Here is a 25,657-nt window from a genome sequence, read left to right as displayed (position 1 = left end):
TGGTTCTGTCTCCCTGTCCTGGGTTCTCCTGTGCCTTCGTCTATCAGCCTCTGCTTCTCACTCTGAGCTATTATCCTTGCATCCTATTTCACTGGGTATGTATAGGCCATCAGGAGATGTCATGTTCCTACTCCACCACTGTGTCCCCTCTTGCGGTGGCACCTGTGTGCCCTGTCTGCCTTCCTGAGCCACTGGGTAAATTGGTTGTGCCTGTTTATAAATCTAGCCTTGATGTGTGCACAGAGACCACCATCTCTTGGATACACATGAGCACCACTCCAGCTCTCCTGCATCGAGGGCTTCCCCTCCCCCACCCTCCCCCAGCATGCACATGCAAGGCAGCATCTTTTGTCCTAACCCCCCAGCAAAGGTCCCTAGCAGAATTATCCTCACATTCCTAGTTCCATTTTCTCCTCCATGATCTCTTGAACTTCCCATTTGGGCTTCCGTCCCCGGCACTCTACTGAAACAGCTCTTGCCAAAGTCACCCATGTTGTCACAGGAACATGCTTCAAGTATTTCACCCCTGAGCAGCTTTTGACCGAATCAGTGGATACTCTTTGCTATGGCTTGAATGTGTCTCCCAAAAGTTTATGTGTTAGAAACTTAATCTCCAAAGCCATTATGTTGATGTTTTTTGGAGGTGGGGTCTTGGGAAGTAACTAGGGTTAAGTGGGATCATGAGGGTGTGTCCCCATGATGGCGTTAGTGGCTTTCTAAGAGGAAGAGAGAACTAGGCTAGCATGCTTGCTCTATCTTGCTGTGTGCTACCTTCTGCCATGTTATGATGCAGCAAAATGCCCCTCACCAGATGCCAAGCAGATTCTGGGGCCATGTTCTTGGACTAGCTATACTTGGAACTATGAGCCAAATAAGCCTCTATTCTTTATAAATTACCCAGTCTTGGGTATTCTGTTACAGCAGCAGAAAACCAAGATACCCTTCCTCTTGCAAAGACTTTCTTCACTTAGCTTCACTGGCCAGTCCTCACTTCCCCTGCTGGTTCTTCCTCATCTCTTAACTTTTAAACACTGGACCAACCCCCAAATCCTCCGACTCCTGTAATTGAATCTACTCCTTAGATAGCCTCATGTAGTCTTCCATCCTTGAATAACAACCAGATGCTGTGGACTCCTGTTTCATACCAGAGCCCAGATCTCTCCCCTGTGTCCATCTGGCTACGCTAAGTCTCTGTGAAGGTGGCTGTTAAGTATCCACTAATACTGAGCTGCTGAACATCCACGCCCGCCTCTGGTCCTTCCTCAGTCTTCCCTATGAAGGGAAATGACCTGCAGTCCTCCATCTGTTCAGGCCCCAAACCTTAGAGCCCCATCCAGTCCATGAGCCAGACCTATTGGCTCCACTGTCAAAGTCTACCCAGTGTCCAGCCTTGACACTATTACCACCTGGCCTGAGGCTCCACCATCCCACTCTGGGTTATGGTCAAGCTTGCTTTCTAACTGGGCTTCTTCATTCCACCCCCGCCACTACAGTTCTCCCCCATCCCTCAGAGTGTTTCTTCCAGAACATAAGTCAGATCCCATCCTGCCTCCACTCAAAACTCTCACCCAGAGTCAAGGCCAGTTTCTTGCTGAGGCTTACAAGGTCCTAGGTGACCGGCCCTTACCACCTCTCTGACCTCATCTTGTAGCATCTCCCCTTGCCCTACAGTGGGCACCTTGGCCTTCGTCTTCTCCCAGTATACACTAAACACTCACGCCTTGGGGTCTTTGCACTTGCTCTTCTTTCTGCTTGTGAGGCCTTTTCCCTGTCTATGTACATGAGTTGTCATCTCATTTCTGTCAGGTGTCTCTCTGCTCAAATGCCATCAAAAAGGCCTTCCCTGCTCACCTTATATGAAATAGCTAACACCCACATCCTGCAGGATTTCCTGGTCTTTTAACTCTATGTTACTCTTTAAAAATGTCTTTCTGGCTGGGTGCAGTGGTGCACGCCTATAATCCCAGTGGATCGGGGGACTGAGACAGAAGGATTGTGACTTCATAGCCAACCTCAGCAATTTATTGAGGCCGTAAGCAACTTAGCAAGACCCTGCCTCTAAATAAAATATTTTTAAAAAGAGCTGGAGATATGGTTCAGTGGTTAAGTACCCCTGGGTTCAATTCCCAGTATTAAAAAAAAAATCTTTTTCTGCTGTGACTTCTGCTATTACCACATTCCCAGTGAATAGAACAGTGGCTGGTCCTTAATAGACCAGCATATCTCTTAGATGAATGCTGGCCTATTGGATTTTGAAATTGAATTTAATTTGTGTGTGTGTCGGGGGGGGGGGGGTTACTGGGGGTTGAACCTAGGGGCACTCTACCACTGAGCTACATCTCCAGCCGTTTTAATTTTTATTTTGAAACAGGGTCTCACTAAATTCCCCCAGGCTGGTCTGGAACTTATAACCCTCCTGCCTCAGCCTCCTGAGTCATGGGATAACAGGCATGCACCACAGTAACCAGCTGTATTTGAATTTTAAAGCAAAACTTTACAGATTCTTGAAGCTCATTGAATAGCCCAGTACATGCAGTAGATCTGTGTACATTGGATAAATTTATAATCATTGGATTTGCAAACTGATGTATTCTGGGCTCTGGAATAAATGGGTTAGCAGCCCTGTGTTTCAGAGTTATGGAAATAAGATTTAAAAATCATGATAAAAGCTAGTTTGTATTGTTCTGAATCCAGTTGTACTCTGGCACCTGCACTTTCACGTGTCTGACTGCTTCTCTGCTGCTGAGTTCCTGTGTATGCCCAGAGGCAATCCTGGCTTTGTGAAGACTTTTTTTTTTTTTTTTAACCAGCTAGTTAAAAAAAAAAAAAATCTAAAAATCCCCGCCATGGCGGTTATTCACAATAGGCAAGATAAGTGTCCTACATTGTCATTTGTTTCTGTTTGAACTGTCCCTGGAAAGCTGAGTAGAAAACTGAACAGTGGATTCTACAACCGTACAAATTACAGCAGAATTTTTTTCCCCACTTGCCTTAAAGCAAAGTTGCTTGTTTTAAAAGTGACCTAGAAGTGAACTTGCGATGACATTTAAAATTATACAAATTGGAAAAGGCAAATGGTGTGCTTTTGCATGGGTTGGAATTATTTATCTTAGTGTGTTTGCTTTAGGCAGGCGTGATGAGGAGGAAAGAACCCTGGCTCTGAATCAGACAGCCCTGGTTGAAAGCCTGCACACACTGTTGCTAGCTTAGAGGTCTGACCTTGGGCAGGCAGCCCAGCCTCTCCAGGACTTGGTTTCTTGCTCCATTAAATGGGGATAACAGTGACCTCACAGAGTTGTTCTGAGGCTAGCTACAGCAAAATGACTTAGCATGGTGCCTAACATGTGTGTACTCTATTTTGGGGACAGTTTTTATCGCAATGAGGGGCCTTTTAAAATTTTATTTTGGTACTTGAGATTGAACCCAGGCGTGCTCTACCACTGAGCTACATCCTCAAGTCCTCCTCATTTTTTATTTTGAGGCATGGTCTTGCTAAGTTGCTGAGACTGGCTTTGAACTTGTGATCCTCCTAGAATAATAGGTTGCTTAGAAAGAATATTAATCCCATCACACAGAAAATTTAGATGCTGAGCTATAGCTCACATTGAACATTTGTAGTGGAGACAGGCCTTCTGCTACCAGGCAGGTGCATTCTGCTGCCTGACAGTTCTTTCTCATCTACCTGTCAGCTTTGCCACATAGCCCAGCAATGTTCTTGGGACCCAGGGAAGGACTTATTTTGTTTTCCAAGAGTCCTTCCCTTCCCCCTTCTTTTGCCGAGGTGGCTTGTTATTGGATGAGGATAACCAGGAGCATGCTACCTGTCAAGTGATTCTCTTACATGTCCCTTCTTCTGCTAGGAATGTTTGCCAGTTGTTAATGGGCTCATTAACAACAGCAGAAAAATTAAATGTCCTTTTTGTAAGAATAAAGTCACCTCTTTATTTATTTATTTTGGTGCCAGGGTTTGAACCCAGTGGTGCTTAACCACAGAGCCATATTTCCAGACCTTTAAAATATTTTATTTGGAGACAGGTTCTCACTGAATTGCTTTAGGACCTCACGAAATTTCTGAGGCTGACTTTGAACTCCTGCCTCAGCCTCCCTAGTCATTGAGATTGCATGCATGCACCACCATGCCCCGCTACCCCTTTATTTGGGGGCATATATTGCTTCAACCACTATGGAGTGTAGTGGAGGAATGAATGGGTGCAGAGGAGTCCAGATAGACTCTTTGGGAAAAAAAGTCTTGCAAAGACTGGTTTTGCAGCCTGAATTTTCCAGATACCTGCCCAAGCACCAGCCAACAAATGCTTAGCTTTTAACCTACAGATAGTGTAAATTGGCTGTTCCTCCAATATGACAACTTTCCTGGAGTTTTAGCCAATATTCTTTGTAGAATAGAGTCCAGGCAATGAGGTCAGGTGGAGTGAAATCCGCTCTGGACTCACCCTCTTGTTCCAACTTCAACCACCAGGTGGCAGCAGAGTCTGCCGAGGCCTGGAGGACAGGGTGGCAGAGATGGTGAGTCATTTGTTCATGACAGTGCATGGTAGGGTAGGTTTGTCAACCTGCAAGTCAGTCCTTAAGCTAAAAGTCAAAGCCTTCAGCTTATAAATGGTGTGACATGTTGTACTAGTGCTCTAAAGCCATCGCAGCTTGCTACTGCCTAAAATCTTATTTAAGTCAGTGCCTAATTACTTCAAATCCAATACCTTACTGTAGTCATTGTACCTCTATCGTCTTACTTATTTGTAGAGTACCAATAACGTGTTAACACTTCAGACAATGCCCCTGCTTATTTGTTGAGGATTATTTTTTAAAGCTGAGGATTGAAAGGCAGTGAGCAAATTTTAATAGATCTTTTGCTAAATGCTTCCAAATACACTGCATTATATGCAGCTTGCTTTGTTTGGCCGGGATGAGATGCTTAAATAAATTCTGTCCCAAACCAATTGCAGAATGTATTCTGCGCAGTGGCAGAGGGGCTTGGGAGCTGTCTTTTTGCACAAGCAAAGTAAGCCTTCAAGCAGTGGCCAGAGCTTTGGGAGCAGAGTGACTCCCACTGCAGGGACATAGGACTTAGAGATGTTCCTCTTTTCTCCTGAAGACTGGACATTTTCATATGAGATCAGGCAATGCCATTAACTCTTTGCATAGTACATAAGTTCATAAAACTTTGTGTCTGTTTCTTGATGTAAAAATCAAGCAATTTCATTTTAGGTCATGAACACAGTAAAAACTAATCTGTCAGAGTGCAAAATAGTGCCTCCCTAGGTTTTCTGCCTGGTTCTGCTTGACTCTGGGCATGATATAGAACTATTATAGGCAGAGGATTGAGTTGAGGCTAGGAGCAGAACCTGAGAATAAGTCTGAGATGGCAGGGTCTCATTACAGTTTTGGAGGGTCCTTTGGTATGTAGCTTCAGTCCCAGTCCTGGCAATGCCATGAAGCTCTTTAATGCATACTCCACAGCTACAGATGCTTCTAGATTAAGATGCTGGGGAGAAAACAAGGTTAAGTGTAAAACAAAACATAGAAGCTAAAAAGGAGAATCACAGAAGGCTTATTTGTGGTAGGTGCAGAACACAGTATGCAAACTCCTCCCAGGTCCCTGTCTTCCAAATTCTTAGCATCCTGGGTTGAAGAGGACTCCCCTTCCCTAGTACACATTCTACAGTCTCAAGTTCCCAGTACTTGGCAGGAATGTATTGGGACCTGCTGGGCAAGTTCCTGGTACTGATCTTCTTCTGGGTCCCAGTTCATGGGGGCAGAGTAGCTTATGAGACAACAATTTGCATGTGGTTTTCTGCCTTCTCTCTTCCTATCTTTGCAAGAAGTTAGGCTCTTTGGTGTCCTAGCCCAGGGGTGCTTGTAGGGTTGAAAGCTAAAGCAGCTTGAAGGCAAATTGAGTCTTGCCTGAAAGTCTTAGCCAGTCAGGGAGATTTTGTTGAGTGACTTGAGGTAGAGGGGAGGGACAGGAGGGATGGGAGCTGGTGTAGTTCCCTTAGGCTGGGAGGGGATGGAGGCCTGTGGGGTCCACCATTGGTGGGTGTCTGCATTCTGGGGAAGTGGACCAACATCAGAGGGGTTTAATATTTGCCCCTATGCTGCTCCCACTCAGACCAAGACTCCAGGCCTCTGCTCAGCATGGGAGCAGCCTATGGATTGAGATGACAGGCATCTCTGGGAAACTGAACTGAACACTAGGAGTCCCCTGGAATACTTTGCCCCAGGATCTTTGTATAATGGGGAGGTGCAGGTGGATAGGGAAGGCCAATTATGTCCCATATTGAATTACAAATTAGATGGGAATTTGGAATCAGATTTTTTTTTAAAAAATGCGAATTTTCTTTCATACATGTGTTTATAATTGCAAATTCACATACAAGGTACCAGTTGGCCTAACCTAGTAGTTAAGGGAGGGCAATGTAACACATACACATGGATTCATTTTTGAACAAAAAGAATAATTTAATAAAAATGGTGAGTAGTACAAACTTCTACTTCCAAATTATCAAAAGGATCTATCTCCCTTTTATAAGAATTAAAAAATATATACCTTTTTCATTTTTACCCAATTAAAAATCTAATAGGACTGAAAGTCTCATATAATGGTTTTTCTGGGCCTGGGTATATAGCTCAGCTGTAGAGTGCTTGTCTAGCATGTGCCAGGCCCTGGGTTCCTTCCCTAGCACTACAAAAATAATAATACTAACTTAACTCCTTTCCCTGGTTTCAGGGTTCCAAAGCAACTATTTTATACTCTCTTAGCAGTTTCTTCTGCTTTCTCCATATTTTACCTGATACTTTCCCATTGCTTGACTTGTCCATTCCAGGAGGAACCTGTTGACTTCCTGTTATGATGGGTGAAGATTTAGCCCACACTCTTTTCATAGGCCTGTCCCCTGCTCTCACCCTACATTGTGAAGGTTTTCAGTTAACAGTCAGTGTTTACAGGTTATAGTTGTGCCTTTTCTTGGACATTTAAAAAATAAGCTTTCCCCCTCACTTGCATAGTTGTTGCTGTACTTACACAAGCTTGTCCCAGGAGACTGGTCATAAGACTTTTGTTACCCCCATCCCCATCCCCAGCTATTGAAGCCTGTCAGACACCACCTACCCCCTTTTCTGAAACATCTGTGTGTTCCCATTTGGATGGGTTGGTCCTTTGGTCTGCTGGAAGACCAGGCTGCCCTGGGACTTTGTGTCGCCCTTATCTTGGGGCTTCTCTTCCTTGTTTGGCTTCTGGTTTCCAGAGTCCTGCATTTTTGGCTGCCTTGTTTCACTGACTCACTGTGATCTAGTTTCTAGTTGTTTCCTAAGAATGAACACATGGAAGCTACATATTTGAAATGTGTGTTCCTCTTGGACACTTTTGGTGAGTGTTGAATTTGAGGTGGAAGGCCTGGCCCATTGCTTACAGGAAGCAGCTGAGGTAGCCACAGCTATTCCAGTTTCATTTCCTTGTATATACACAAGTTTTTCTCCCTAAAAACTTTTAGGATATTCTCTTTTTCCTGGGTACTGAAGTATACTTCAGTGAGGGGGTGTTTTCAGGCTTTGAACTTAATATTTAGTGATCCCTTTCACTCTGGAAACAGGGGTTTCAGTTTGAGGAAGTTTTCTTGTTGAGGTTCTTTGATGATTTTTTTCTTCTCTGTAATAAACATTCCTGTTAGCCAGAGGTTGAACTTCCTGGATTGTTCCTGTAGAACTTTTTTTTTTTTTTAAGAGAGAGAGAGAGAGAGAGAGAGAATTTTTTAATATTTATTTTTTAGTTTTCGGTGGACACAACATCTTTATTTTATCATGTAGAACTTTTAATTTTGTCTTCTGGTTTTCCTTTTTGTCTAGAAAATTTACTGAATTTTATTTTCCTATTTTTCCATTGGTTGGTAAATATTTCTGCTTTTATGTTTTCAATTTATTTCTAGTTCTCAAATTTTTAAAGTACCATTTGTTTTGCTGGGTACAGTGGCATACACTTGTAATCCCGGTGACTCAGGAGGCTAAGGCAGGAGGATTGCAAGTTCCAAGGCCAGCCTGGGCAACTTAATGAGAGCCTATCTCCAAATAAAAACTAAAAAGTACTGGGGATGTAGTTCAGTAGTAGAATGTCCCTGAGTTCAATCCCTAGTACCACTACCAAAATAATAATAATAATAATTTGCTTATTTTATAGATATAATTTCTTTCTTTCTTCTTTTTCTAAATTTTTATTTTGTTTTAGTTACAGGATCTCAATGAGTTGTTAAGGGCCCTTCTAAGTTCCTGGGACTGGCTTTGAACTCCAAATCCTCCTGCCTCAGCCTCCCCAGCTGCTGGGATTATAAGCATGCACCACTGCACCTGGCTATAATCTCTTTACTAAGGATGTTGTTTTATTAAAACATCTTATTCTGCTCCTTGTGTTTTCTCTGTTTCCTCTGGGTTCCTTTTCCCAGTTGCTTGCTTTGGCTTTTTTATTATGTGGTAGAGGTAATTCTCAAATGTCCGTCTCTTTATATTTAAGCTTAAATTAATAAATGCTCCTTAGGACCTGCTGATCATATTATTTGTTTTTATTTTCATCTGCTTCCTGTATTACCTTTGTTCTTCTGGTTCTCCTTTCCTTCTTTTTTTGGTCACGTCTTTTGTTGTACTGGAGGGTTTTTCTCAGATGTTGCTTGAACTTAGGTCTGTGTATGCCCTAGGGAGTCAGGGGTAGGCTGCTGCAGGGCAGGTGTGCTGCAGGGCACTTGGGGCCAGGACACTTTCACGGGGGATGGTAACCATCAGCATGTCCACATGCTGCCCTGGCTCCCCCCTTTCCCCACCTCCCTGCTGGTGGGCGGACCATGGCTGGGCGGACCATGGCTGGGCTCTACCCAGTGCAACAATTACAAGCCAATGAGCACAGTTCTGTCTTCTGTCGTGGAAGTGACATACAAAATGACAGAGCCAGGAGATGGAGCAGCCTGAATTCCTGAGGCCCTACATGGACAAGACAGCTGCTGAAGAGAGGAGACCTCTGCTTTCACGGAATGCATCTGATGATTAAGCCATTGAGATTTGAAAATTAATCTGTGATCACAGCAAAGCTAAGACTACTCTGACTAATATGTGATCAACTTATAAACTTTTAATGTTCATTTCTGGAGATTTTTTTTTTCAGCAATTAATCAGTTTCTCCTGAGAACAATCCTATTTATCTATTTACTCTCTGAGAGCAGGGTCAGGGAATTGGCATAGGATTTACCCTTTTTCTCTAATATGCTTCAATCCTGGATTCCAGAGAATACCCAGGCTCCAACCCAGGCAAAGCCTGAAGCTCCTGGGATTCTGAGGGTACGAGGCTGCCTTCAGGCAGCAGTGGCTTTCTGTCAGCCCTGTAGCTCTCTCCGCTCCATCAATTCAGACTCTTCCAATCACTTTCATTCTTCACAAATTGTATCAAAGTCTGGGGCATAGCTCAGTGGTGGAGCACCTCTGGGTTCAATTTCTGGGGGTGGGGTGGGGGAAGATTGAACTCAAATGTATGTCTAACCTCTTATTAAAAAAAACAAACCCACATTATTAGCCTTCCCTTCAAATCACCATCTGCATTGTGTGGTGGTCTGGGCAATGTGAGTACAGGTCCCCCCTGGGGTGAGTGGATCTTTGGTCATAAGACAGAACCAGAACTATCAACCTGTTGAGGACCTAGATGTCCCACTTACCAGGTTCCTGTAGACCTGAGGTAGGACAGAGAAATAAAGATAGCTAGAAAGGAGACTAAAGGGAAGAGAAAAGAAGCTGTACCTTTAAATCTAGAAAGCTCCAGGAACACCCCACCTTTATTCCCCAAGTTATAAAAAGCCCTTGAATCTTACTGTGAGTCCAGATGATTGATGCCTGCACACATTGCTAGTTCATGAAACATATTTTCTTAATAAGACCAAGGGGAAGTATTGTTAGAGACTTATGATATGGGTGTATTCCAAACATTGTCTATTGCATAGATAATGTCAACCTAGAGATCCTGAAAGAACAGACCTCTGTGGCTGCCCTGTGCTCCGCAGGCAGGAGAGTTGAGCTCAGCAGTCTGAGGTCACCCCATGTGCCTCCCAGGTTCACTGTCTACAAAGCTGCCTTTACAAAGAAGAGTCTGTGACCCCAAGAGTGCCTGTCACTCTGCAGGGCCTGCACTCCTCCCTTTGAGTGCATATCCTGTCCTGTTGCTTTTCTGAATAAATAGCTTTGCCTTCCTAAATAAACTTTAGTGCCTCTTCCGATGGGTCCTGAAATTACTTTTTGTGGCATAAGAACCTGCTGGGCTGAGTTGAGGTTCTCTTCCCTTCTGGGGGACTTCCTTGGACAGGCCTTCCGAAACTGACAAAAGATGTATTTTAAAATTCCTAATATCTGCCCCACAATGAAGTTCAGCAAGCCCTAACGGGCTAAGCTATTGGAAGAGAGACTGAGGTAAAACATGCAGCATTATGGAGTGCTTCCTAGGCCCAGCCTTGCTAAAGCCCTTGTGCATACAGTTGTCCCTTGGTGTCCAGGGGAATTGGTTACAGGATCATCCCCGCTTGCCCCCCACACAAATGCCAAAATCTGGCTGCCCACAATGAAGTTCAGCAAGCCCTAACGGGCTAAGCTATTGGAAGAGAGACTGAGGTAAAACATGCAGCATTATGGAGTGCTTCCTAGGCCCAGCCTTGCTAAAGCCCTTGTGCATACAGTTGTCCCTTGGTGTCCAGGGGAATTGGTTACAGGATCATCCCCGCTTGCCCCCCACACAAATGCCAAAATCTGGCTGCTCAAATCCCTTTACAAGATGGTATAGTACCTGCACATAACCTACGCGCACCCTCCCCCGTACTCTAATTAATCTCTAGCTGATACAATGTAAATACCATGCAAATAATTGTTATACTGTATCATTTTAGGGACTAGTGGCAAGGGGAAAAGTCTGTATATATTTGATAAAGACACAATTTTTAAAAGAAATTATTTTCTATCTGTGGTTGGTGGAATCCAGTGATGTGCAGCCTGCGGACAGGGAGGGCTAACAGCGCATGCTCACTGGTGCTCACACCACCCTGTGAGGTGGGCTCTGTTGGACCCTGTCTCCATCCCACAGATGCAGGGCCGGCACTGCAAGGTGAGGACCTGCGCAAGGTTATTCATGACCAGCTATCGGGAGGGGCTTCAAGGGTACCAGAACCACTGCCCTGTCCTTCGCCTTTCACGACCCGCTGCTACATGCCTGGATTAACGTCTGTCTCCCGAGAGCGCCCTCCCCTTGTCTTGCCTTCTCCCCTGTCCTGGTTGGGGCCTCTCATTCCTCATCTTGACCACGGAGACAGGCTCCTGTCTGGTTTCCTTCCCTGCAGACTCTGGCCAGTCCATCCTTCATGCTTGCTGCCAGCGCCAGCCATCTTTTAAAAATGCAACTCCAACTGTCCAGCTCTGTTGAAAACTGTCTGACCATCCCTGCTTCTGGATCAAGTGCACACAGGGTTTGGGGACATGCTTGACTTAATCTGTAGTCAGATCTCCCCCCTTTCCTCTGCCTGTGTGTGTGTGTGTGTGTGTGTGTGAGAGAGAGAGAGAGAGAGAGAGAGAGAGAGAGAGAGAGAGAGAGAGACGGGTCTCACCATCCTCCTGCCTCATCCTCCCGCCTCATCCTCCCCTAGAGCTGGGACTACAGTCAAGCACCACACCTGACTTTTTCTCCTGCTGTATGATTTAGCACTCCTCTCCTGCCTCTCATAGTTCTTTACTGTCCCCTCTGGACACACAGGGCCATCACATCCCTTGGACTTATCCTTCTGTCCATGTCCCTTCAGATTCAAGTTTATCTTGGGAGACACTATCAAGAATCATCTTGCCCCTAAGGCCTTTCCTTCCCCATCCTTCCCTCTAGCTCATGGCCTGTAGCCTGGATTCTGCTCCCTTTTGGGTCCTCCTCATGCTCTGGGCCATCTGCCATCGCACTTGTAACAGGTTGTGACCTTGCTTTCCTCTCTTCCCATGGGGCTTTCCCTGAGTCAGGGGATCAAGCCTTGTTTGCTGCTGTCTTTCCACTCCCTGACACATGCAGGAAATTAATAAATGTACAGCTCTATTTATTTGTGGATGAATGAGTGGACTGGCTCTTCCTGTTGCATTATGTAGTCTTCTAAAAGTTTCTGGGCTTTGCAGAACTTATATTGAAAAATTCAGATACCAGCAATCATATCCAGGCTCAGCCTCTGCCCGGAGTGCTTGACAGGATTATCTGTCCCTCCAGGTAGAACTGCAATTGCTGCTCTTTTATTCTCTGTGTGCCCTGATATAGTATCGGGTATGAGCTACCTGTTTATAGTTTATTTGATTGGGGTTGGCTGGGTGTTGGGGGAAGGATACAAAAGACAGAGGAAATGTCGCAGCTATGGAGGATCTGACATGTCAGTAGGGAGACAGGACAAATCCTGTGGGGGAAGGAGCCTCATTAAAGTCAATTAACAAGGATTTCCTCCACCATCCCCAGAGATGCCTGAACACATCTCCAAGAAGCTCTTCCGAGTTGTGTGACCCTGATGAAGGTCTTCCTTCACCATATGATTTGTTGCAGTAAAAATAAGGAAGGAATTGGAAGCAGTTAAGGTCACTTTATCCTGAGGCCACAGTACTATATCATGTTAAATAAAATGTCAGTTGATAGTTATTGTGTCATTCTTTTCAAAGGATTTTATGCACGGTAGATAATTTTATCTTATATATATTTGTATAATTTGGATTGGACCACATTTTCAATTTTTAAGAATTTAGTAAGAGCATATAAATAAGTCTGTATTCCCTACTTAAGGAAACCAGAAAAGGACCTGAGAAGAGTAATGATGCTCGGTGAGGAACCATGATGGGCTTTTTGTCTATGTCCTTGTCTGATCTCCATAGATACTATGTCCCCTCCTAGCAGGTAAAAAAAAAAAAAAAAAAAAAAAGACCAACAAAGGTTAATCTGCCGAAGGTCCCTTCCACAGCCCCATGCCACAGAGTATGAGTTCAAATTTAAGGTTTTCCGCAATATGCCACCTATAAATATTCAAATCTAAATCCATTCACATGAAATTATGGGTTAAATTCTTTAGAAAATTGTCAGCCAGTTGGCAAATATCTGTGATATATTTGTTTTAAAAGTGTATATTTCTGTTTTAAACATGAAAAATATTGTGGCTGATAGGTGGCAAAAGAGAGGAAAAGAGACAGAGGGAGGGAGGGAGGGAGAGAGAGAGAGAGAGAGAGAGAGAGAGAGAGAGAGAGAATACAAAATAAACACAGACTGATTTATATCAGTATTTCTATTCAGCAACAGTGTGAGGAAACCTGGAACAATATTTTAGGGGTGGAGGTAATTTGGCTATATATACCTAAATCAAAATTACCCCAGCCCAGTGATCCATCAGGGCCTCTTGGGGATCCTATGTGCACAATGACACGATGGTGCCATAATTAAGGGTCACCAGAGACCTGCTGTGGAAATGTTTTCTGCCCTTAACGAGCTGTATGACTGTGGGTAATTGAGTTGGAGCCCCGTTTTCATCATTGGTGAAATTAAGCTACTAGTTCCTACTTCCTGGGGCGTCGGGATTGAATGCTGGGATGTCTGTCAAGCACTTGGCACTGTTCCTGTCCATCGCGTGTCCCAGCCAGGGACGGGAGCTCTTGTCATGGCAGGATCGCACCCTTCGTGGTTAACGAGGTACACTCTCCTGGCTGTGAAGACTGAGGACGTGCAGCTGTTGGTGCCGGCTAATCATGGAAGCTTCTGGAACCTCAGTGTTTGGAGGGGAAAAAAAGGACGTGGCTTAGAGACCTGGTGTCTGAAACTGCTTTTCTCTCACAAATGAGCAGGATGAAATCCAGATTCTGCCAGGAAGTCCACACGGAAGATCCCAGCAGAGCTCACTTCATCACATACTCACCGAGGGCCAGCTCGGACGTGGACTTTCTGGGCAGACCCAGTAGCCAGACTTCAGACCTGTTGTCAGAGCCCCATTTCTGGCTTTTGGATTTGGTTGTGGAAGAATGTAGAAGTCTGGGTATGTAGACTTCATAAAATAGAAATGGATATAGGGAAGAAGAAGAGGGAGCCATAGGAGCAGGAGAAAAGAGTTCAAGAAGGATGATGGAGGGAGGAGGAAGTTGGAACCAAGGCAGACCCTGGGCTGAATGCCCAGGAGCGTGGGGAGGTTGCAGCGCTGGGGGGCGGGCTCCATGCTTCCTGGGCCAAGCACATTACATAAACCACAGAGCAGGAGGGCAAGAGGAGGCCAGCAGGCTGAGCACTCTGTGTGCCCTGGCTCTCAAGCAGTTCCCTGGAGTCCCCTCTGGCACCCAGACAAAACTTCAAAGGAGGTGGTGCCTTTCAGGTACCTGAGTATCTCACAAAGGGAAGTGGAGAAACTTCCTGGGGAAGGGGACTAAGTAGGACCCTGCCTAACTGAAAACGGTCAAGCTGATTTTTTGTGACACCCTTTCAAGGTAACTGGATTTTCGGGACTTCTCCTGTGTTCATCCTCAGAGAGAACCTCAGGAGTGGACCTTCTTTGTTTCAGGAGGGACTGAGAAGGAGTCTCTCAAGGGCACTCGTGTTGTTTCCAATCTCAGCTTTGAGGTTTTATGAGAGTGAAATGAGGGTGCTTTGTGATTCTGGGTTTAATGCTCCCACCGATTCCCCATTTCATCATACCCCTCAGTGCTATGAAATCTGGATTATTTTTTAATCTTCCCATCCCATTTTTGTTGTTCTGGCGTTGAACTGATTATGCAGAACTGTGTGTTGATGGCTCTGTGGCACCTGCCCTCCAGGGATGGAGCTCTGCTTTCGAAACATCCCCCTTAATCCTCTTAAGGAGGGAAGATGCACCAGGGTCCTCACCCTGTCCGTCAGGGCGCACCAAGACTGACGCGTTACAGGTGCTTGTAACCTGGAACACGCCAGACAGGAGGCTTGGAGGGGCCAAGATCCCAAATCTGCCTCCCACCCCTCTAGCCATTGTCTCAGGTGGCTAAAGAATAAATGCATGGAAATGAAGAGCCTTCTCTTCTGTCTGTGAAAGAGAAGGCAAGTTGGCTGTAGGCTGTCACCTGGAATCACCTCCCGGAAGCGCTGAGTCACCCCAGATCAAGGACAGAAAGGAGGCTTGGTGAGTGACAGTCCCACCCTGGCAGTGCCTAGGACAACACAGCTTCAAATTCAAAGTGAAAACAGATTCAACCTCCCAGTGCAAGATACTTCACTCTCAACTCGGGGATGTTTGTGATAAATAGATCGACACAGGATGGCTGCTTTCATTTTTCATTTATATGGGCTACTCTAGGACACCTCTCACTTCAGCAACTTTTTACATCTTAATGGGTTTTCTAGAATTTTCCAGAACATGTACTACCCACTCCTAGTGGGTCTGGGGGGTGATTTGGGTGGTGGTATAATGCAAAAGTTACTCTTGTTAATTCTCTTGCAGGTTTTCCTGTTGAGGGAAAAGGCCATCTCACAGTTTGGTGCTGGCAAGGCAAATCTTTAGACTTGCCTAGACTTCTACTTTCTGTTTTATTTTTTTAAAAGAGACAAAAGGTCTTCAAGGGGGTCCCCACCCCCAAGCAGGTAAATACTTAGCTAGAATTTAATATTCAACAAATTAAAATAACTTTTTTGGGGGTGAGTAGGTGCTGGGGATTGAACCCAGGGTACTTTACCACTGAGCTACATTCCCCAGTCCTTTATAAAAATTTTTATTTTATTTTTAAATTTTATTTTGACACAGGGTCTTGGTAAGTTCCTAAAGGTCTGGCTAAATTGCTGAGACTGGACTTAAACTTGTGATCCTCCTGCTTCATCCTCCCAAGGCGGTAGGATTACAGGTGTGCGCCCCCATGCCTGGCAGATTCAAATAATTTATAAAAATTCATTTTAAGATTGTATTTCTTTCCAAGACTTGTGGCAAAGTATATGGTTTCCATTTATATTATAGCACTTACTCTGGGAATGGTCTGTTTTAAATGTTTTCTAAAAAGAAATTGTGTCAGAGACTCTGATAGAAGAAGAAGTTGGCTACGATCTACATACTGTGGGGTCGGGCTCCAAATTCCTCAATAGGACACCCATAGCGCAAGAGTTAATAACTAGAATCAACAAATGGGACTTACTCAAACTAAAAAGTTTTTTCTCAGCACAAGAAACAATAAGAGAGGTATATAGGGAGCCTACATCCTGGGAACAAATCTTTACTCCTCACACTTCAGATAGAGCCCTAATATCCAGAGTATACAAAGAACTCAAAAAATTAGACAATAAGATAACAAATAACCCAATCAACAAATGGGCCAAGAACCTGAACAGACACTTCTCAGAGGAGGACATACAATCAATCAACAAGTACATGAAAAAATGCTCACCATCGCTAGCAGTCAGAGAATTGCAAATCAAAACCACCCTAAGATACCATCTCACTCCAGTAAGATTGGCAGCCATTATGAAGTCCAACAACAACAAGTGCTGGAGAGGATGCGGGGAAAAGGGTACACTTGTTCATTGTTGGTGGGACTGCAAATTGGTGCAACCAATTTGGAAAGCAGTATGGAGATTTCTTGGAAAGCTGGGAATGGAACCACCATTTGACCCAGCTATTCCCCTTCTTGGTCTATTCCCTAAAGACCTAAAAAGAGCATGCTACAGGGACACTGCTACATCGATGTTCATAGCAGCACAATTCACAATAGCAAGACTGTGGAACCAACCTAGATGCCCTTCAATAGATGAATGGATAAAAAAAAATGTGGCATTTATACACAATGGAGTATTACTCTGCATTAAAAAATGACAAAATCATAGAATTTGAGGGAAATGGATGGCATTAGAGCAGATTATGCTAAGTGAAGCTAGCCAATCCCTAAAAAACAAATGCCAAATGTCTTCTTTGATATAAGGAGAGTAACTAAGAACAGAGTAGGGACTAAGAGCATGAGAAGAAGATTAACATTAAACAGGGATGAGAGGTGGGAGGGAAAGGGAGAGAGAAGGGAAATTGCATGGAAATGGAAGGAGACCCTCAGGGTTATACAAAATTACATACAAGAGGAAGTGAGGGGAAAGGGAAAAATAATACAAGGGGGAGGAATGAATTAGAGTAGAGGGGGTAGAGAGAGAAGAGGGGAGGGGAGGGGAGGGGAGGGGGGATAGTAGAGGATAGGAAAGGCAGCAGAATACAACAGACATGAGTATGTCAATATGTAAATCAGTGGATGTGTAACTGATGTGACTCTGCAATCTGTATACGGGGTAAAAATGGGAGTTCATAACCCACTTGAATCAAAGTGTGAAATATGATATATCAAGAACTATGTAATGTTTTGAACAACCAACAATGAAAAATAAATAAAATAAAAAGAAATTGTGATTCTCATATGCTAATAACAAGTCTCTGCAGTGAGAACTGTAGTCACCCTCATTTTCTAGATGGGGAAACTGAGGTAGCTGGGGGTGAGATCGGGCTGGGAAGGGGCGGAAGCCACACTGAATCTCTGGCAGAGGCAGCGCAGCTCCAGGCTGTGTGTTCTCTACCTCTGACCCTGCCGCCTGCCTCTCTGCAGGAAAGGGGGGAAGTGAGTTGATTGAGGGATCACTGATATTAAGAAAACAAGGGAAAGCACCTGGTGGCAATGGCAGATATTGTGGACACAGACTAACAGGAACGTGGATGGGACTGAGCAACTGACCTCAGCCACAGCACACTTCCAAAAGAGTCCTTGGAGCTTCAGATAAACCTTCCTGCAGTGGAGTCTGCTGTAGAAACGTCTGGTAGGAGTCACCATATTGGTCATAATCTGTACGTGCCTACACACACATGCCAGCCACAGACACACTCACACACATACACTGCTTCTTTTACTATGTACCAGGAACTGAGCCAGACAGCATCATGGCCTCTGTCAGTCTTCATGAAAGCGGATGGGCTGGTTCTCATCCCCCCTGCGGGTCAGGAAGCTGGGCTGAACTAAGCTGCAGGACTTGTCTGGGACTGGCTGCTGACAGGGGTGGTGCTGGGCTGGGAGACAAGGGAGATCTTACCCATTGTTCAGTCACTCTTAGAAAGAGAACTCGGGTTTCCAGTATTCTCTCTCAAAATAGAAAGTGTTGGGTCTTAGCATGACTTTGGGCCATGATTCTCAGACTTTGGGGTTTAAATACTCAAGAATTTAAATCAGAACTTTGGGTTTCCCTCTTTAATTTACTAAGTGTCTTACTCCATTTGCTTTTGCTGTAACAGAAATCCTGACACTAGGGAATCACGAAGAAAAGACATTTATCGAGCCCAAGATTCTGGTAGCCGAAAAGTTCAAGATCAGGTGGATACATATGCATAGCTTTTACCGAGAGCCCCATAGACTAAAAGCACTAAAAGCGAAAGGGCAAGTGGGCTTGGGCTAGAGAAGGGGTCAGAACTCCTGCCACACCCACCATTCCTGGAGAATGCTCCGCCCACGTGACCCAAGCGCCTCCCACCAGGCCTGCATCCTAACCCCTGCTTTGTTGAGGAATTCCATCACATGTACTCCAGGAGGTAAGGACAGTAAAAACAAACTCTGCTTTCCTAAAGCAACCACCCATTACTACTATTAATGCATCAATGAAGAGACACAGAGAGAGACTGTAAACATGGAAGTTTGTGTGTGTGTGTGTGTGTATGGGTGTGTATATGTGTGTATATATATATATGCATAGATCTCATGTTGCTTAAGACAAAGAAAGCCACGCCCAGTGGCACACACCTGTAGTTCCAACTCCAAGGGAGGCTGAGGGCAGAGGATCCTTTGAGCCCATAAGCTTGGGGCTGGTTTGAGCAACACAGCAAGATCCCGTCTTGGTAAATAAATACCTTAGACAAATTCAGACTTCTTCATGGAAGTGAATCGGCAGTGTCTGGGAATTCCTTAGAGTGCTTGTCTACTGTTTCTGCTATCTCCTGTTGGCTGCCTTAATTATCCTAATTTTAAAATTACCTCCTTCAAGTGATACCAAGAAGGTATCTCCTAAGTCTCCTGAAACTGATGGTTCTGATTATGAATTGTCCTGGCTCTTACTTTTCAAAAGCTCCCTCATGCTCAGCATCCTCTCCAGCAGTAAGTCCAGGGGGCTGTGCCCTGTGGGAGGGCAACAGTGGTATCTGTTTTGTTACCTGCTTGTAGAACCCAGCACAGTGCCTGGCTCACAAGAGCTATTTGTTGAGTGGAGTAACTGAATGGCTGGTGAAAAGGAGAATTTAATTTTTATGATTTGTGTGCAGATCCAATAAGCTCTTCATATAGAACACATTTGTAAATTCTGAAACACAATAATAAAAAATGTGCTGTGAACCCAGCCTATGACTTAAGAAAAACAACCTTGTGTGTGGCTCTCCTATTATATCCTCCTTGCTTCCCTAGAAATAATAAAAACTGTCTTTAATTTTGAGTCTGACATTCCCTTACTTGTATATAGTTTAAAAAACCACATATGCATATTCCTAAACAATATTAGTCTTTTCTTATTTCTAAGATCATTATAAAAAGAGAATCATCAGTATATTATCTATCCCAAATTTTGTGCTTACCAGTCTTGCTTCCTTAAAATATAGTTCTAAAAATCATTTAAAAAATCATTTTAAAAGCTGGGCTCTGTGGTGCACTCTTGTACTCTCAGTGACTTGGGAGGCTGGGGCAGGAGGATCATGAGTTCAAAGCCAGCCACTAAGCAGCTTAGTAATTACCTGAGCAACTTAGCGAAATTCTGTCTAAAAAATATAGAAGAAGAAGTAGAAGGAGGAGGAGGAGGGGGAAGAGAAAGAAGAAAACAAAAGAAAAAAATCATTAAAAAAAAAAAAAAAGGCTGGGAATGTGGCTCAATGTTTAAGTGCCCTGAGTTCAATCCCTGGTACCAACCAACCAACCAAAAAACAAACAAACAAACAAACAAAAATTAACAATTATTATCCCTATGCAAGATATTGCTCAGCTTTTGCTTGCTGTCTGAGATTTATAACAATGGTTTCATGTTGCCTTTTCCCCGTGCCACGCCATGTTTCTAAGTTTTGCTTCAGCTCATAGGTTTCAAGCCACAGGTCATTTATTCTCCTTGCTGCAAAACAGGGCATCCTCTGAATAGTACCATTTATTCACACAGCCCCTTCTGATGGAATCTGGGTTGTTTCCAGTCTGGAGCAATTATGAACAATACTGCTCAGAACACTGTGGAATGGCAAGGGGCGGGGAGGGGAGATGGATAGGAGATGACAGGGAGGACAGGAAAGCGAGGACAGGAAGGATGAAACGGTAGTGTTTAGGAAAGGAGGGCACAGCTGCTGAGAAATGAGGCGTCTGACACTAAGGCCAGGCTAGAGGTGACTCCTGGTGGAGAAGAGAGCTTGTGTTTGGGAAGGGGAGGTGGCAGGCTTATGGGGTCAGGGACGGTTTCCTTTCCATGAGAGCATTTAAAGGCATTCATCTTTTAATTTCATTAACCTTTCATTTTGTTTTACACTATGTGCACACATTTGTGTGCAAAATTATTTTAATAACCAAAACTTTTTCTTTTAGTTCTTTGTTATTAGAAATAGTTGATTTAAAGTCTTTGTCTATGCACTGGGGATGTAGCTTAATGGTAGAATGCTTTCCCAGCAGGCATCGGTTCCGCCTCCAGCGCTGGGAACGGGGATGGGGAGCGTCTTGTCCATTAAGTCCAAAGCCTGGGCTTCCTCAAACACTGTTTCCATTCATTGCCTCCCTGCCCCCACGATGTGGGTTATACTTTCTCATTTCTTAATGTGTCTCTTAATTTTTTTCTCAAAGATTCCATATTTTAAATAATATAATGTGTCAACTCTGTAAGTCAACTTTGCTCTGGTTTGAATGTGTCTACTTCTAAATCCACTGTTAACCCTTCATGGGCAATGTGATGGTACTAAGGGGTGGAGCCTTTAAGAGGTGATTAGACAGGAGGGCTCTTCCCTCGGGAGTGGGATTGAGACCCTTTGGAAAGAGGCTTAACATAGCATTCAGCCCAAATTCCCTTCTGCCTTCTGCCGTGTGAAGATGTGGTGTTCTTCCCCTCTGGAGGATGCAGCAATAAGGCACCCTCTTGGAAGCAGAGAGCAGCCCTCTCTAGACACCGCAGGCATCTTGATCGTGGATTTCCAGCCTCCAGAACTGTGAGAAATACATTTCTTTTCTCTCTTTCTCTCTCTCTCTCTCTCTCTCTCTCTCTCTTTTTGGTGGTGGGGGGCAAGTAATGGGATGAACCCAGGGGCACTTGACCACTGAGCCACATCCCCAACCCTATTTGGTATTTTATTTAGAGACAGGGTCTCACTGAGTGGCTTAGCACCTCACTTTTGCTGAGGCTGGCCTTGAAACTTGCAATCCTCTTGCCTCAGCCTCCTGAGCCACTGGGATTACAGGTGTGCGCCACCCGGTCTCTGTTATTTTGTTATAGTAGCACAACCAGACAGACAGGATTCTTCCCCTTACCTATAGTTTATTATGGTTGCTATTTCTTCTTGTTGTTTGCTTGGTGATCCATCTGATTTAACTCAGTGAAGACTGTATCCTTTGTTGCACGTGAAGTCTCTGCTTGGTTAGCTTAGTTGTCAGCTAATGATTGGACAGGGAATAGCTTAAATGTCTGGAACCAATGAGTCTCCCAGTCACATAGCCCAGTCTTAACCCTTACTTCACTCTTATCCAGTGCCTCAAGGTCTGTCAGTTCTTTCCTATATTTGTATAGCCCCAGCCCTGTTTTGAATTTTATTTAGAGATGGCTTCTCACTGAGTTTTTGCGGAGGCTGACTTTGAACTCACGAATCTTCCTGCCTTAGCCTCCCAAGTTGCTGGGATTACAGGGCTGAGACACCATGCCTGGCCCCGTCTAAGCTTTTTGATTTGTGTCTTTTTTTTTTGATTCAACTATTATCCAACTTGTCAGGCAGCCACAAAGTTAAATAATTGCCTGTAGTCATATCAACAAATGCCCAGGAAGAGCTTTTTTTCCACGGAGTGCACTTGGAGTCAGGTCAAATAAAGGCAGTCTTGCTGTCTAGAAGTCTTCATCACGTTCCTGACTGCTCTCCAGAAAGGTGGCTTCGAAGGAGCTCTACTCCTCTTCTAGACTCTCCAGTGGCTGCCGGGCGCTGGTTTCAGTGTGGCTGTGGGCTGCTGACTTTCAAGTGCAGTGTTGGAGTGTCAGGGCTGGGAGGAAGACAAGTCCAAATACCACACAGCTCTCTGTTCTCGCTGAGATTCAGCAATTTCCAAGAATAAATATTCCCTAGATTGTTGTAAGCCTTTGGTTAATTTCTAGAGTCCAGAAAATGTTGATTCTGACCACATTTGCTCCTATCCCCTGGCTTTTATGGAGAGAGAATTTCAGAGGTCCTTATCCACCATTTCCCTGACACTCCTTGGAGTAAGTGATTCCATGTTTTTCCACAGAATATGAAACTTTGAACCATCAAGAACATTGTTGAGGGCTGGAGATGTGGCTCAAGTGGTAGCGCGCTCGCCTGGCATGTGTGCGGCCCGGGTTCGATCCTCAGCACCACATACCAACAAAGATGTTGTGTCTGCCAATAACTAAAAAATAAATATTAAAAAAATTCTCTCTCTCTCTCTCTCTCTCTCTCTTTAAAAAAAAAAGAACATTGTTGATACATAATTTTCAAACTTATTTTTTGAAGCATAATAAGCATACAACTGAAATGTACAGATATGAAATCTATGAGTTGTTGATGCTCTACAATTGTACACCCCCACATAGCACACCGTCGAATCAATATTCAGAACATTTCCTTCACCCCAGAAAGATCCCTTGAGCACATTCCCAGTCAATCTCGATTCCCAGAGCTGTCCTCCCTTCTGATTTCTCTCCCCATTGAGTTCTATTCCCTTAACATTTTACTATATATAGGTTAAACTTACCTGTTCAAGAATTTTATATGAATGGATTCACAATATGTACTTTTTTTATATCTGGCTTTTTTGGTATCAGCATGAAGTTTTTGTGGATGAACCACAAAAGCTGCTGTTGTGTATTAATAGTCCATTTTTTTTTTTTAATGATGCAGGGCTTTTTAGAAGAGTGCTTGCAATGTCTTTTTCTGGAATTTTCTTCCATGTTGCCGATACCTATTCTGAAGACTGTAGTAAAAATACTTTCTCAGTTTTACCAGAAGGTAGCTATAAAAACCACCAGGACTCATACTTCTTTTTCTAATATTCTTTAAATCATTTGTTGGCTGAAAGACCAAGTAAGTCAATGGGAATCAAAGTCTAGTTTGAGTATTTGTGGGGTCATAACAATGAAGCATCTGCTCCCTGGCCAGTAGTGATGATAGATGCTATCAATTGTAAGTGGCATTCTAATTTCAGAGAAATTAAAATATGCAAAATGTGTGTCTTAAAAACCAATAAAATATGCTGTCTTGAGTTTCCATGTCATGCAGGTCTGTTTTTAGGTTCTCTGTTCTATCTATTCCTGGGTTTCTACCACATTGTGTTAATTAGTATAACTTTAAAATGCATCTTGATATTTGGTAGGGCAAGTTTCCACATCTTATTCATCATGAGTTACCTTAGCTTGTGTCTTGGAATTTCACTTTTCCACAGAAATTTTGGGATAAGTTTATGCCTTAGCCATGTTTCTAGCTTGTATAAACCAAAAACTGTCATATCTGTCCTACACGCTCATGACCGATACACCTGATTCTGGACAACCTGATATTATGACTGAGTCACCTTGCCCTGGCCCCCTGCCTTTCTGTCACCTGTCCCTTGGGAGGACTTCTCTTCTTGGGGGTACACTTTTAAAACACATTTAAAAGTGTGTACCCCCAGATACTCCTTCTTTGGGCTCTCACAGTTCAGGGCTCTGAACAACTACTCTACTCACCTTAGGCCAGATACCAGACAACTAGAGACAGCCCCTGTGCCCCACACCCTTCTGCAATCCTGAACCTGCTGGCCTTGCCTTGCCTTTCCATCCCACAGAAACCAGAGTGAGAGCGCTTGTCCACATCCCTCTCATCCCATGATCTCCTGACCCACCCCAGCGCTTCTCCGAGGGCCCCCAGGGATTCTGTGAGGATAACAACAGCAGTTCTCTTGTTCTCTTGGCTGTGCTGTACCTAAATAATGAATATGCCTATTAAAATAGCTTACCAGATTTTTTAAAAAAAGCTTCCTGGGGGGCTGGGAATATAGCTCAGTTGGTAGAGTGCTTGCCTTACAAGCACAAGGTCCTGGGTTCAATCCCCAGCAAACACACACACACACACACACACACACACACACACACACAGCTTATTGGATTTTTATTGTAGTAAGTCTATAGATCATTTTAGTGAAGACTGAGAACTTTAAAGTATCAAGTTTTCCTTTCCAGGAACATGGTATATATCTTGCTCTTCTTTACTGTTTATAATAAAACTATATAACTTGTATAATTTTATAATTTTCTCATTATGATCCTCCCACAGATGTATGAGATTTATTCTAGGAATTATATTTTTATCGCTATTATAAAAGGTGTTTAGTTAATTAATTACTTTAATTATTTATTTTTTTAGTGCCGAGAATTGAATCCAGGGGCACTTAACCACATCCTCCCTTTTTTAAAAAAAAAAAATTAGTTTGAGAAAGGGTCTTGCTAAGTTGCTTAGGGTTTTGCTAAGTTACTGAGGCTGGCTTTGAACTTGTGATCCTCCTGCCACAACCTCCCGAGCTGCTGGGATTACAGGTGTGTGTCACTATACCCAGCGGGCATTTATTTTTAATGTTTTCTTACCAATTGTTGCTGGTGTATGAGAATTCAATATATTTTCATATGCATTTAAAGCAGCTACCTGTCTTAACTCTCCTTTTACTTCCAATAAGGTTTATATTCTTTTGGGTTTTCAGTGTAGGTAATCGGGTTATCGGTAAATAATGACAGTTTTATAACTTCCTCTCCTGTTCTATCTATCTTTTGTTTTTTTATTAGTTTCCTCTTTTGCACTGGCTCAGACCTCTGGTATAATTAAGTAGAAATGGTGATAGTGGCATCCTCGTCTTGTTCCTGATTTTTTGTTGTAGTCTTTATTGTGGTGCTGCTGAGTATCAAACCAAGGGCCTCTCACTGCCTAAGGAAACGCTTTATCTCTCTAAGTTATATCCTCAGTCCTCAATCCTTATTTTAGGTGAGCTGCTACTAATATTTCACCAATTGAATAGTATTTGCTATTTAAGTTTTTAATAGATGACCTCTGTCAGGTCAAGGAAGTTGCCTTCTATTTCCCATTTGTTAAGAGGCTTTAAAAAAAATCACGATTGTGTCTTAGTCTATTTTCTGTTGCTATAATAAAATACTCATGGCTCAGTAATTTACAGATAAGAAAGGTCTGTTTAGCTCACAGTTTCAGAGGCTGAGAGTCCATGATCGGGCAGCTCCATCAATTTTGGCTCATGGTGGATGGCATCACAGTGGCAGGAACATGTGTAGAGAGAAGAATCCCATGGTCAGACTGGAAACCAGAGACCTGGAAGGGGTCAGGGGGCTCTTTTTATAACCTGTTCTTGCAGAAACTAACGGGGCAAGAATTACATTAGTTCCTTCCAAGAGCAATTCTCCCAGTGATGA

The 25,657-nt window shown here is 43.7% G+C and overlaps 2 protein-coding genes across 12 annotated transcripts in view; one reads left to right on the top strand and one right to left on the bottom strand.

The window, feature by feature from the left end:
- The window catches only part of LOC308630591 (UPF0538 protein C2orf76 homolog), a gene marked incomplete at its 5' end in the record, with an annotated part of 90,612 nt that extends 68,000 nt beyond the window's left edge, over positions 1 to 22,612 (top strand). For 2 of the 4 annotated variants that reach the window (XM_081260791.1, XM_081260792.1), the window contains one exon: positions 21,082 to 21,411. In XM_081260791.1, coding sequence (XP_081116917.1) covers positions 21,082 to 21,278 — 197 coding nt within the window. In that variant the 3' untranslated portion in view covers positions 21,279 to 21,411. Of the gene's footprint in view, positions 1 to 8,233; positions 10,587 to 21,081; positions 21,412 to 22,476 lie in introns of those variants that run through there. The other 2 variants (XM_081260790.1, XM_081260794.1) reach the window with 2 other exon arrangements.
- STEAP3 (STEAP3 metalloreductase) overlaps positions 1 to 25,657 on the bottom strand; it is an 85,029-nt gene that overhangs the window by 16,655 nt on the left and 42,717 nt on the right. For 3 of the 8 annotated variants that reach the window (XR_014017964.1, XM_081260781.1, XM_081260778.1), the window contains 2 exons: positions 25,432 to 25,556; positions 22,484 to 22,617 (listed from right to left, as the gene is read on the bottom strand). The exons of 3 other annotated variants lie outside the window; for them this stretch is intronic. Coding sequence is in view for 3 of the 5 variants with exons in the window: in XM_081260781.1 (XP_081116907.1) it covers positions 25,470 to 25,556 (87 nt within the window). In the remaining 2 variants the exon portion in view is untranslated. Of the gene's footprint in view, positions 1 to 22,483; positions 22,618 to 22,676; positions 25,557 to 25,657 lie in introns of those variants that run through there. 2 more of the 8 variants (XR_014017963.1, XM_081260783.1) reach the window with 2 other exon arrangements.

Source organism: Spermophilus citellus (assembly GCF_964194105.1).
Source record: "Spermophilus citellus genome assembly, chromosome: 11".
NCBI lineage: Eukaryota > Metazoa > Chordata > Mammalia > Rodentia > Sciuridae > Spermophilus > Spermophilus citellus.
Note: the sequence above shows the minus strand (reverse complement) of the source record. Positions and strands in the feature narration are given on the sequence as shown.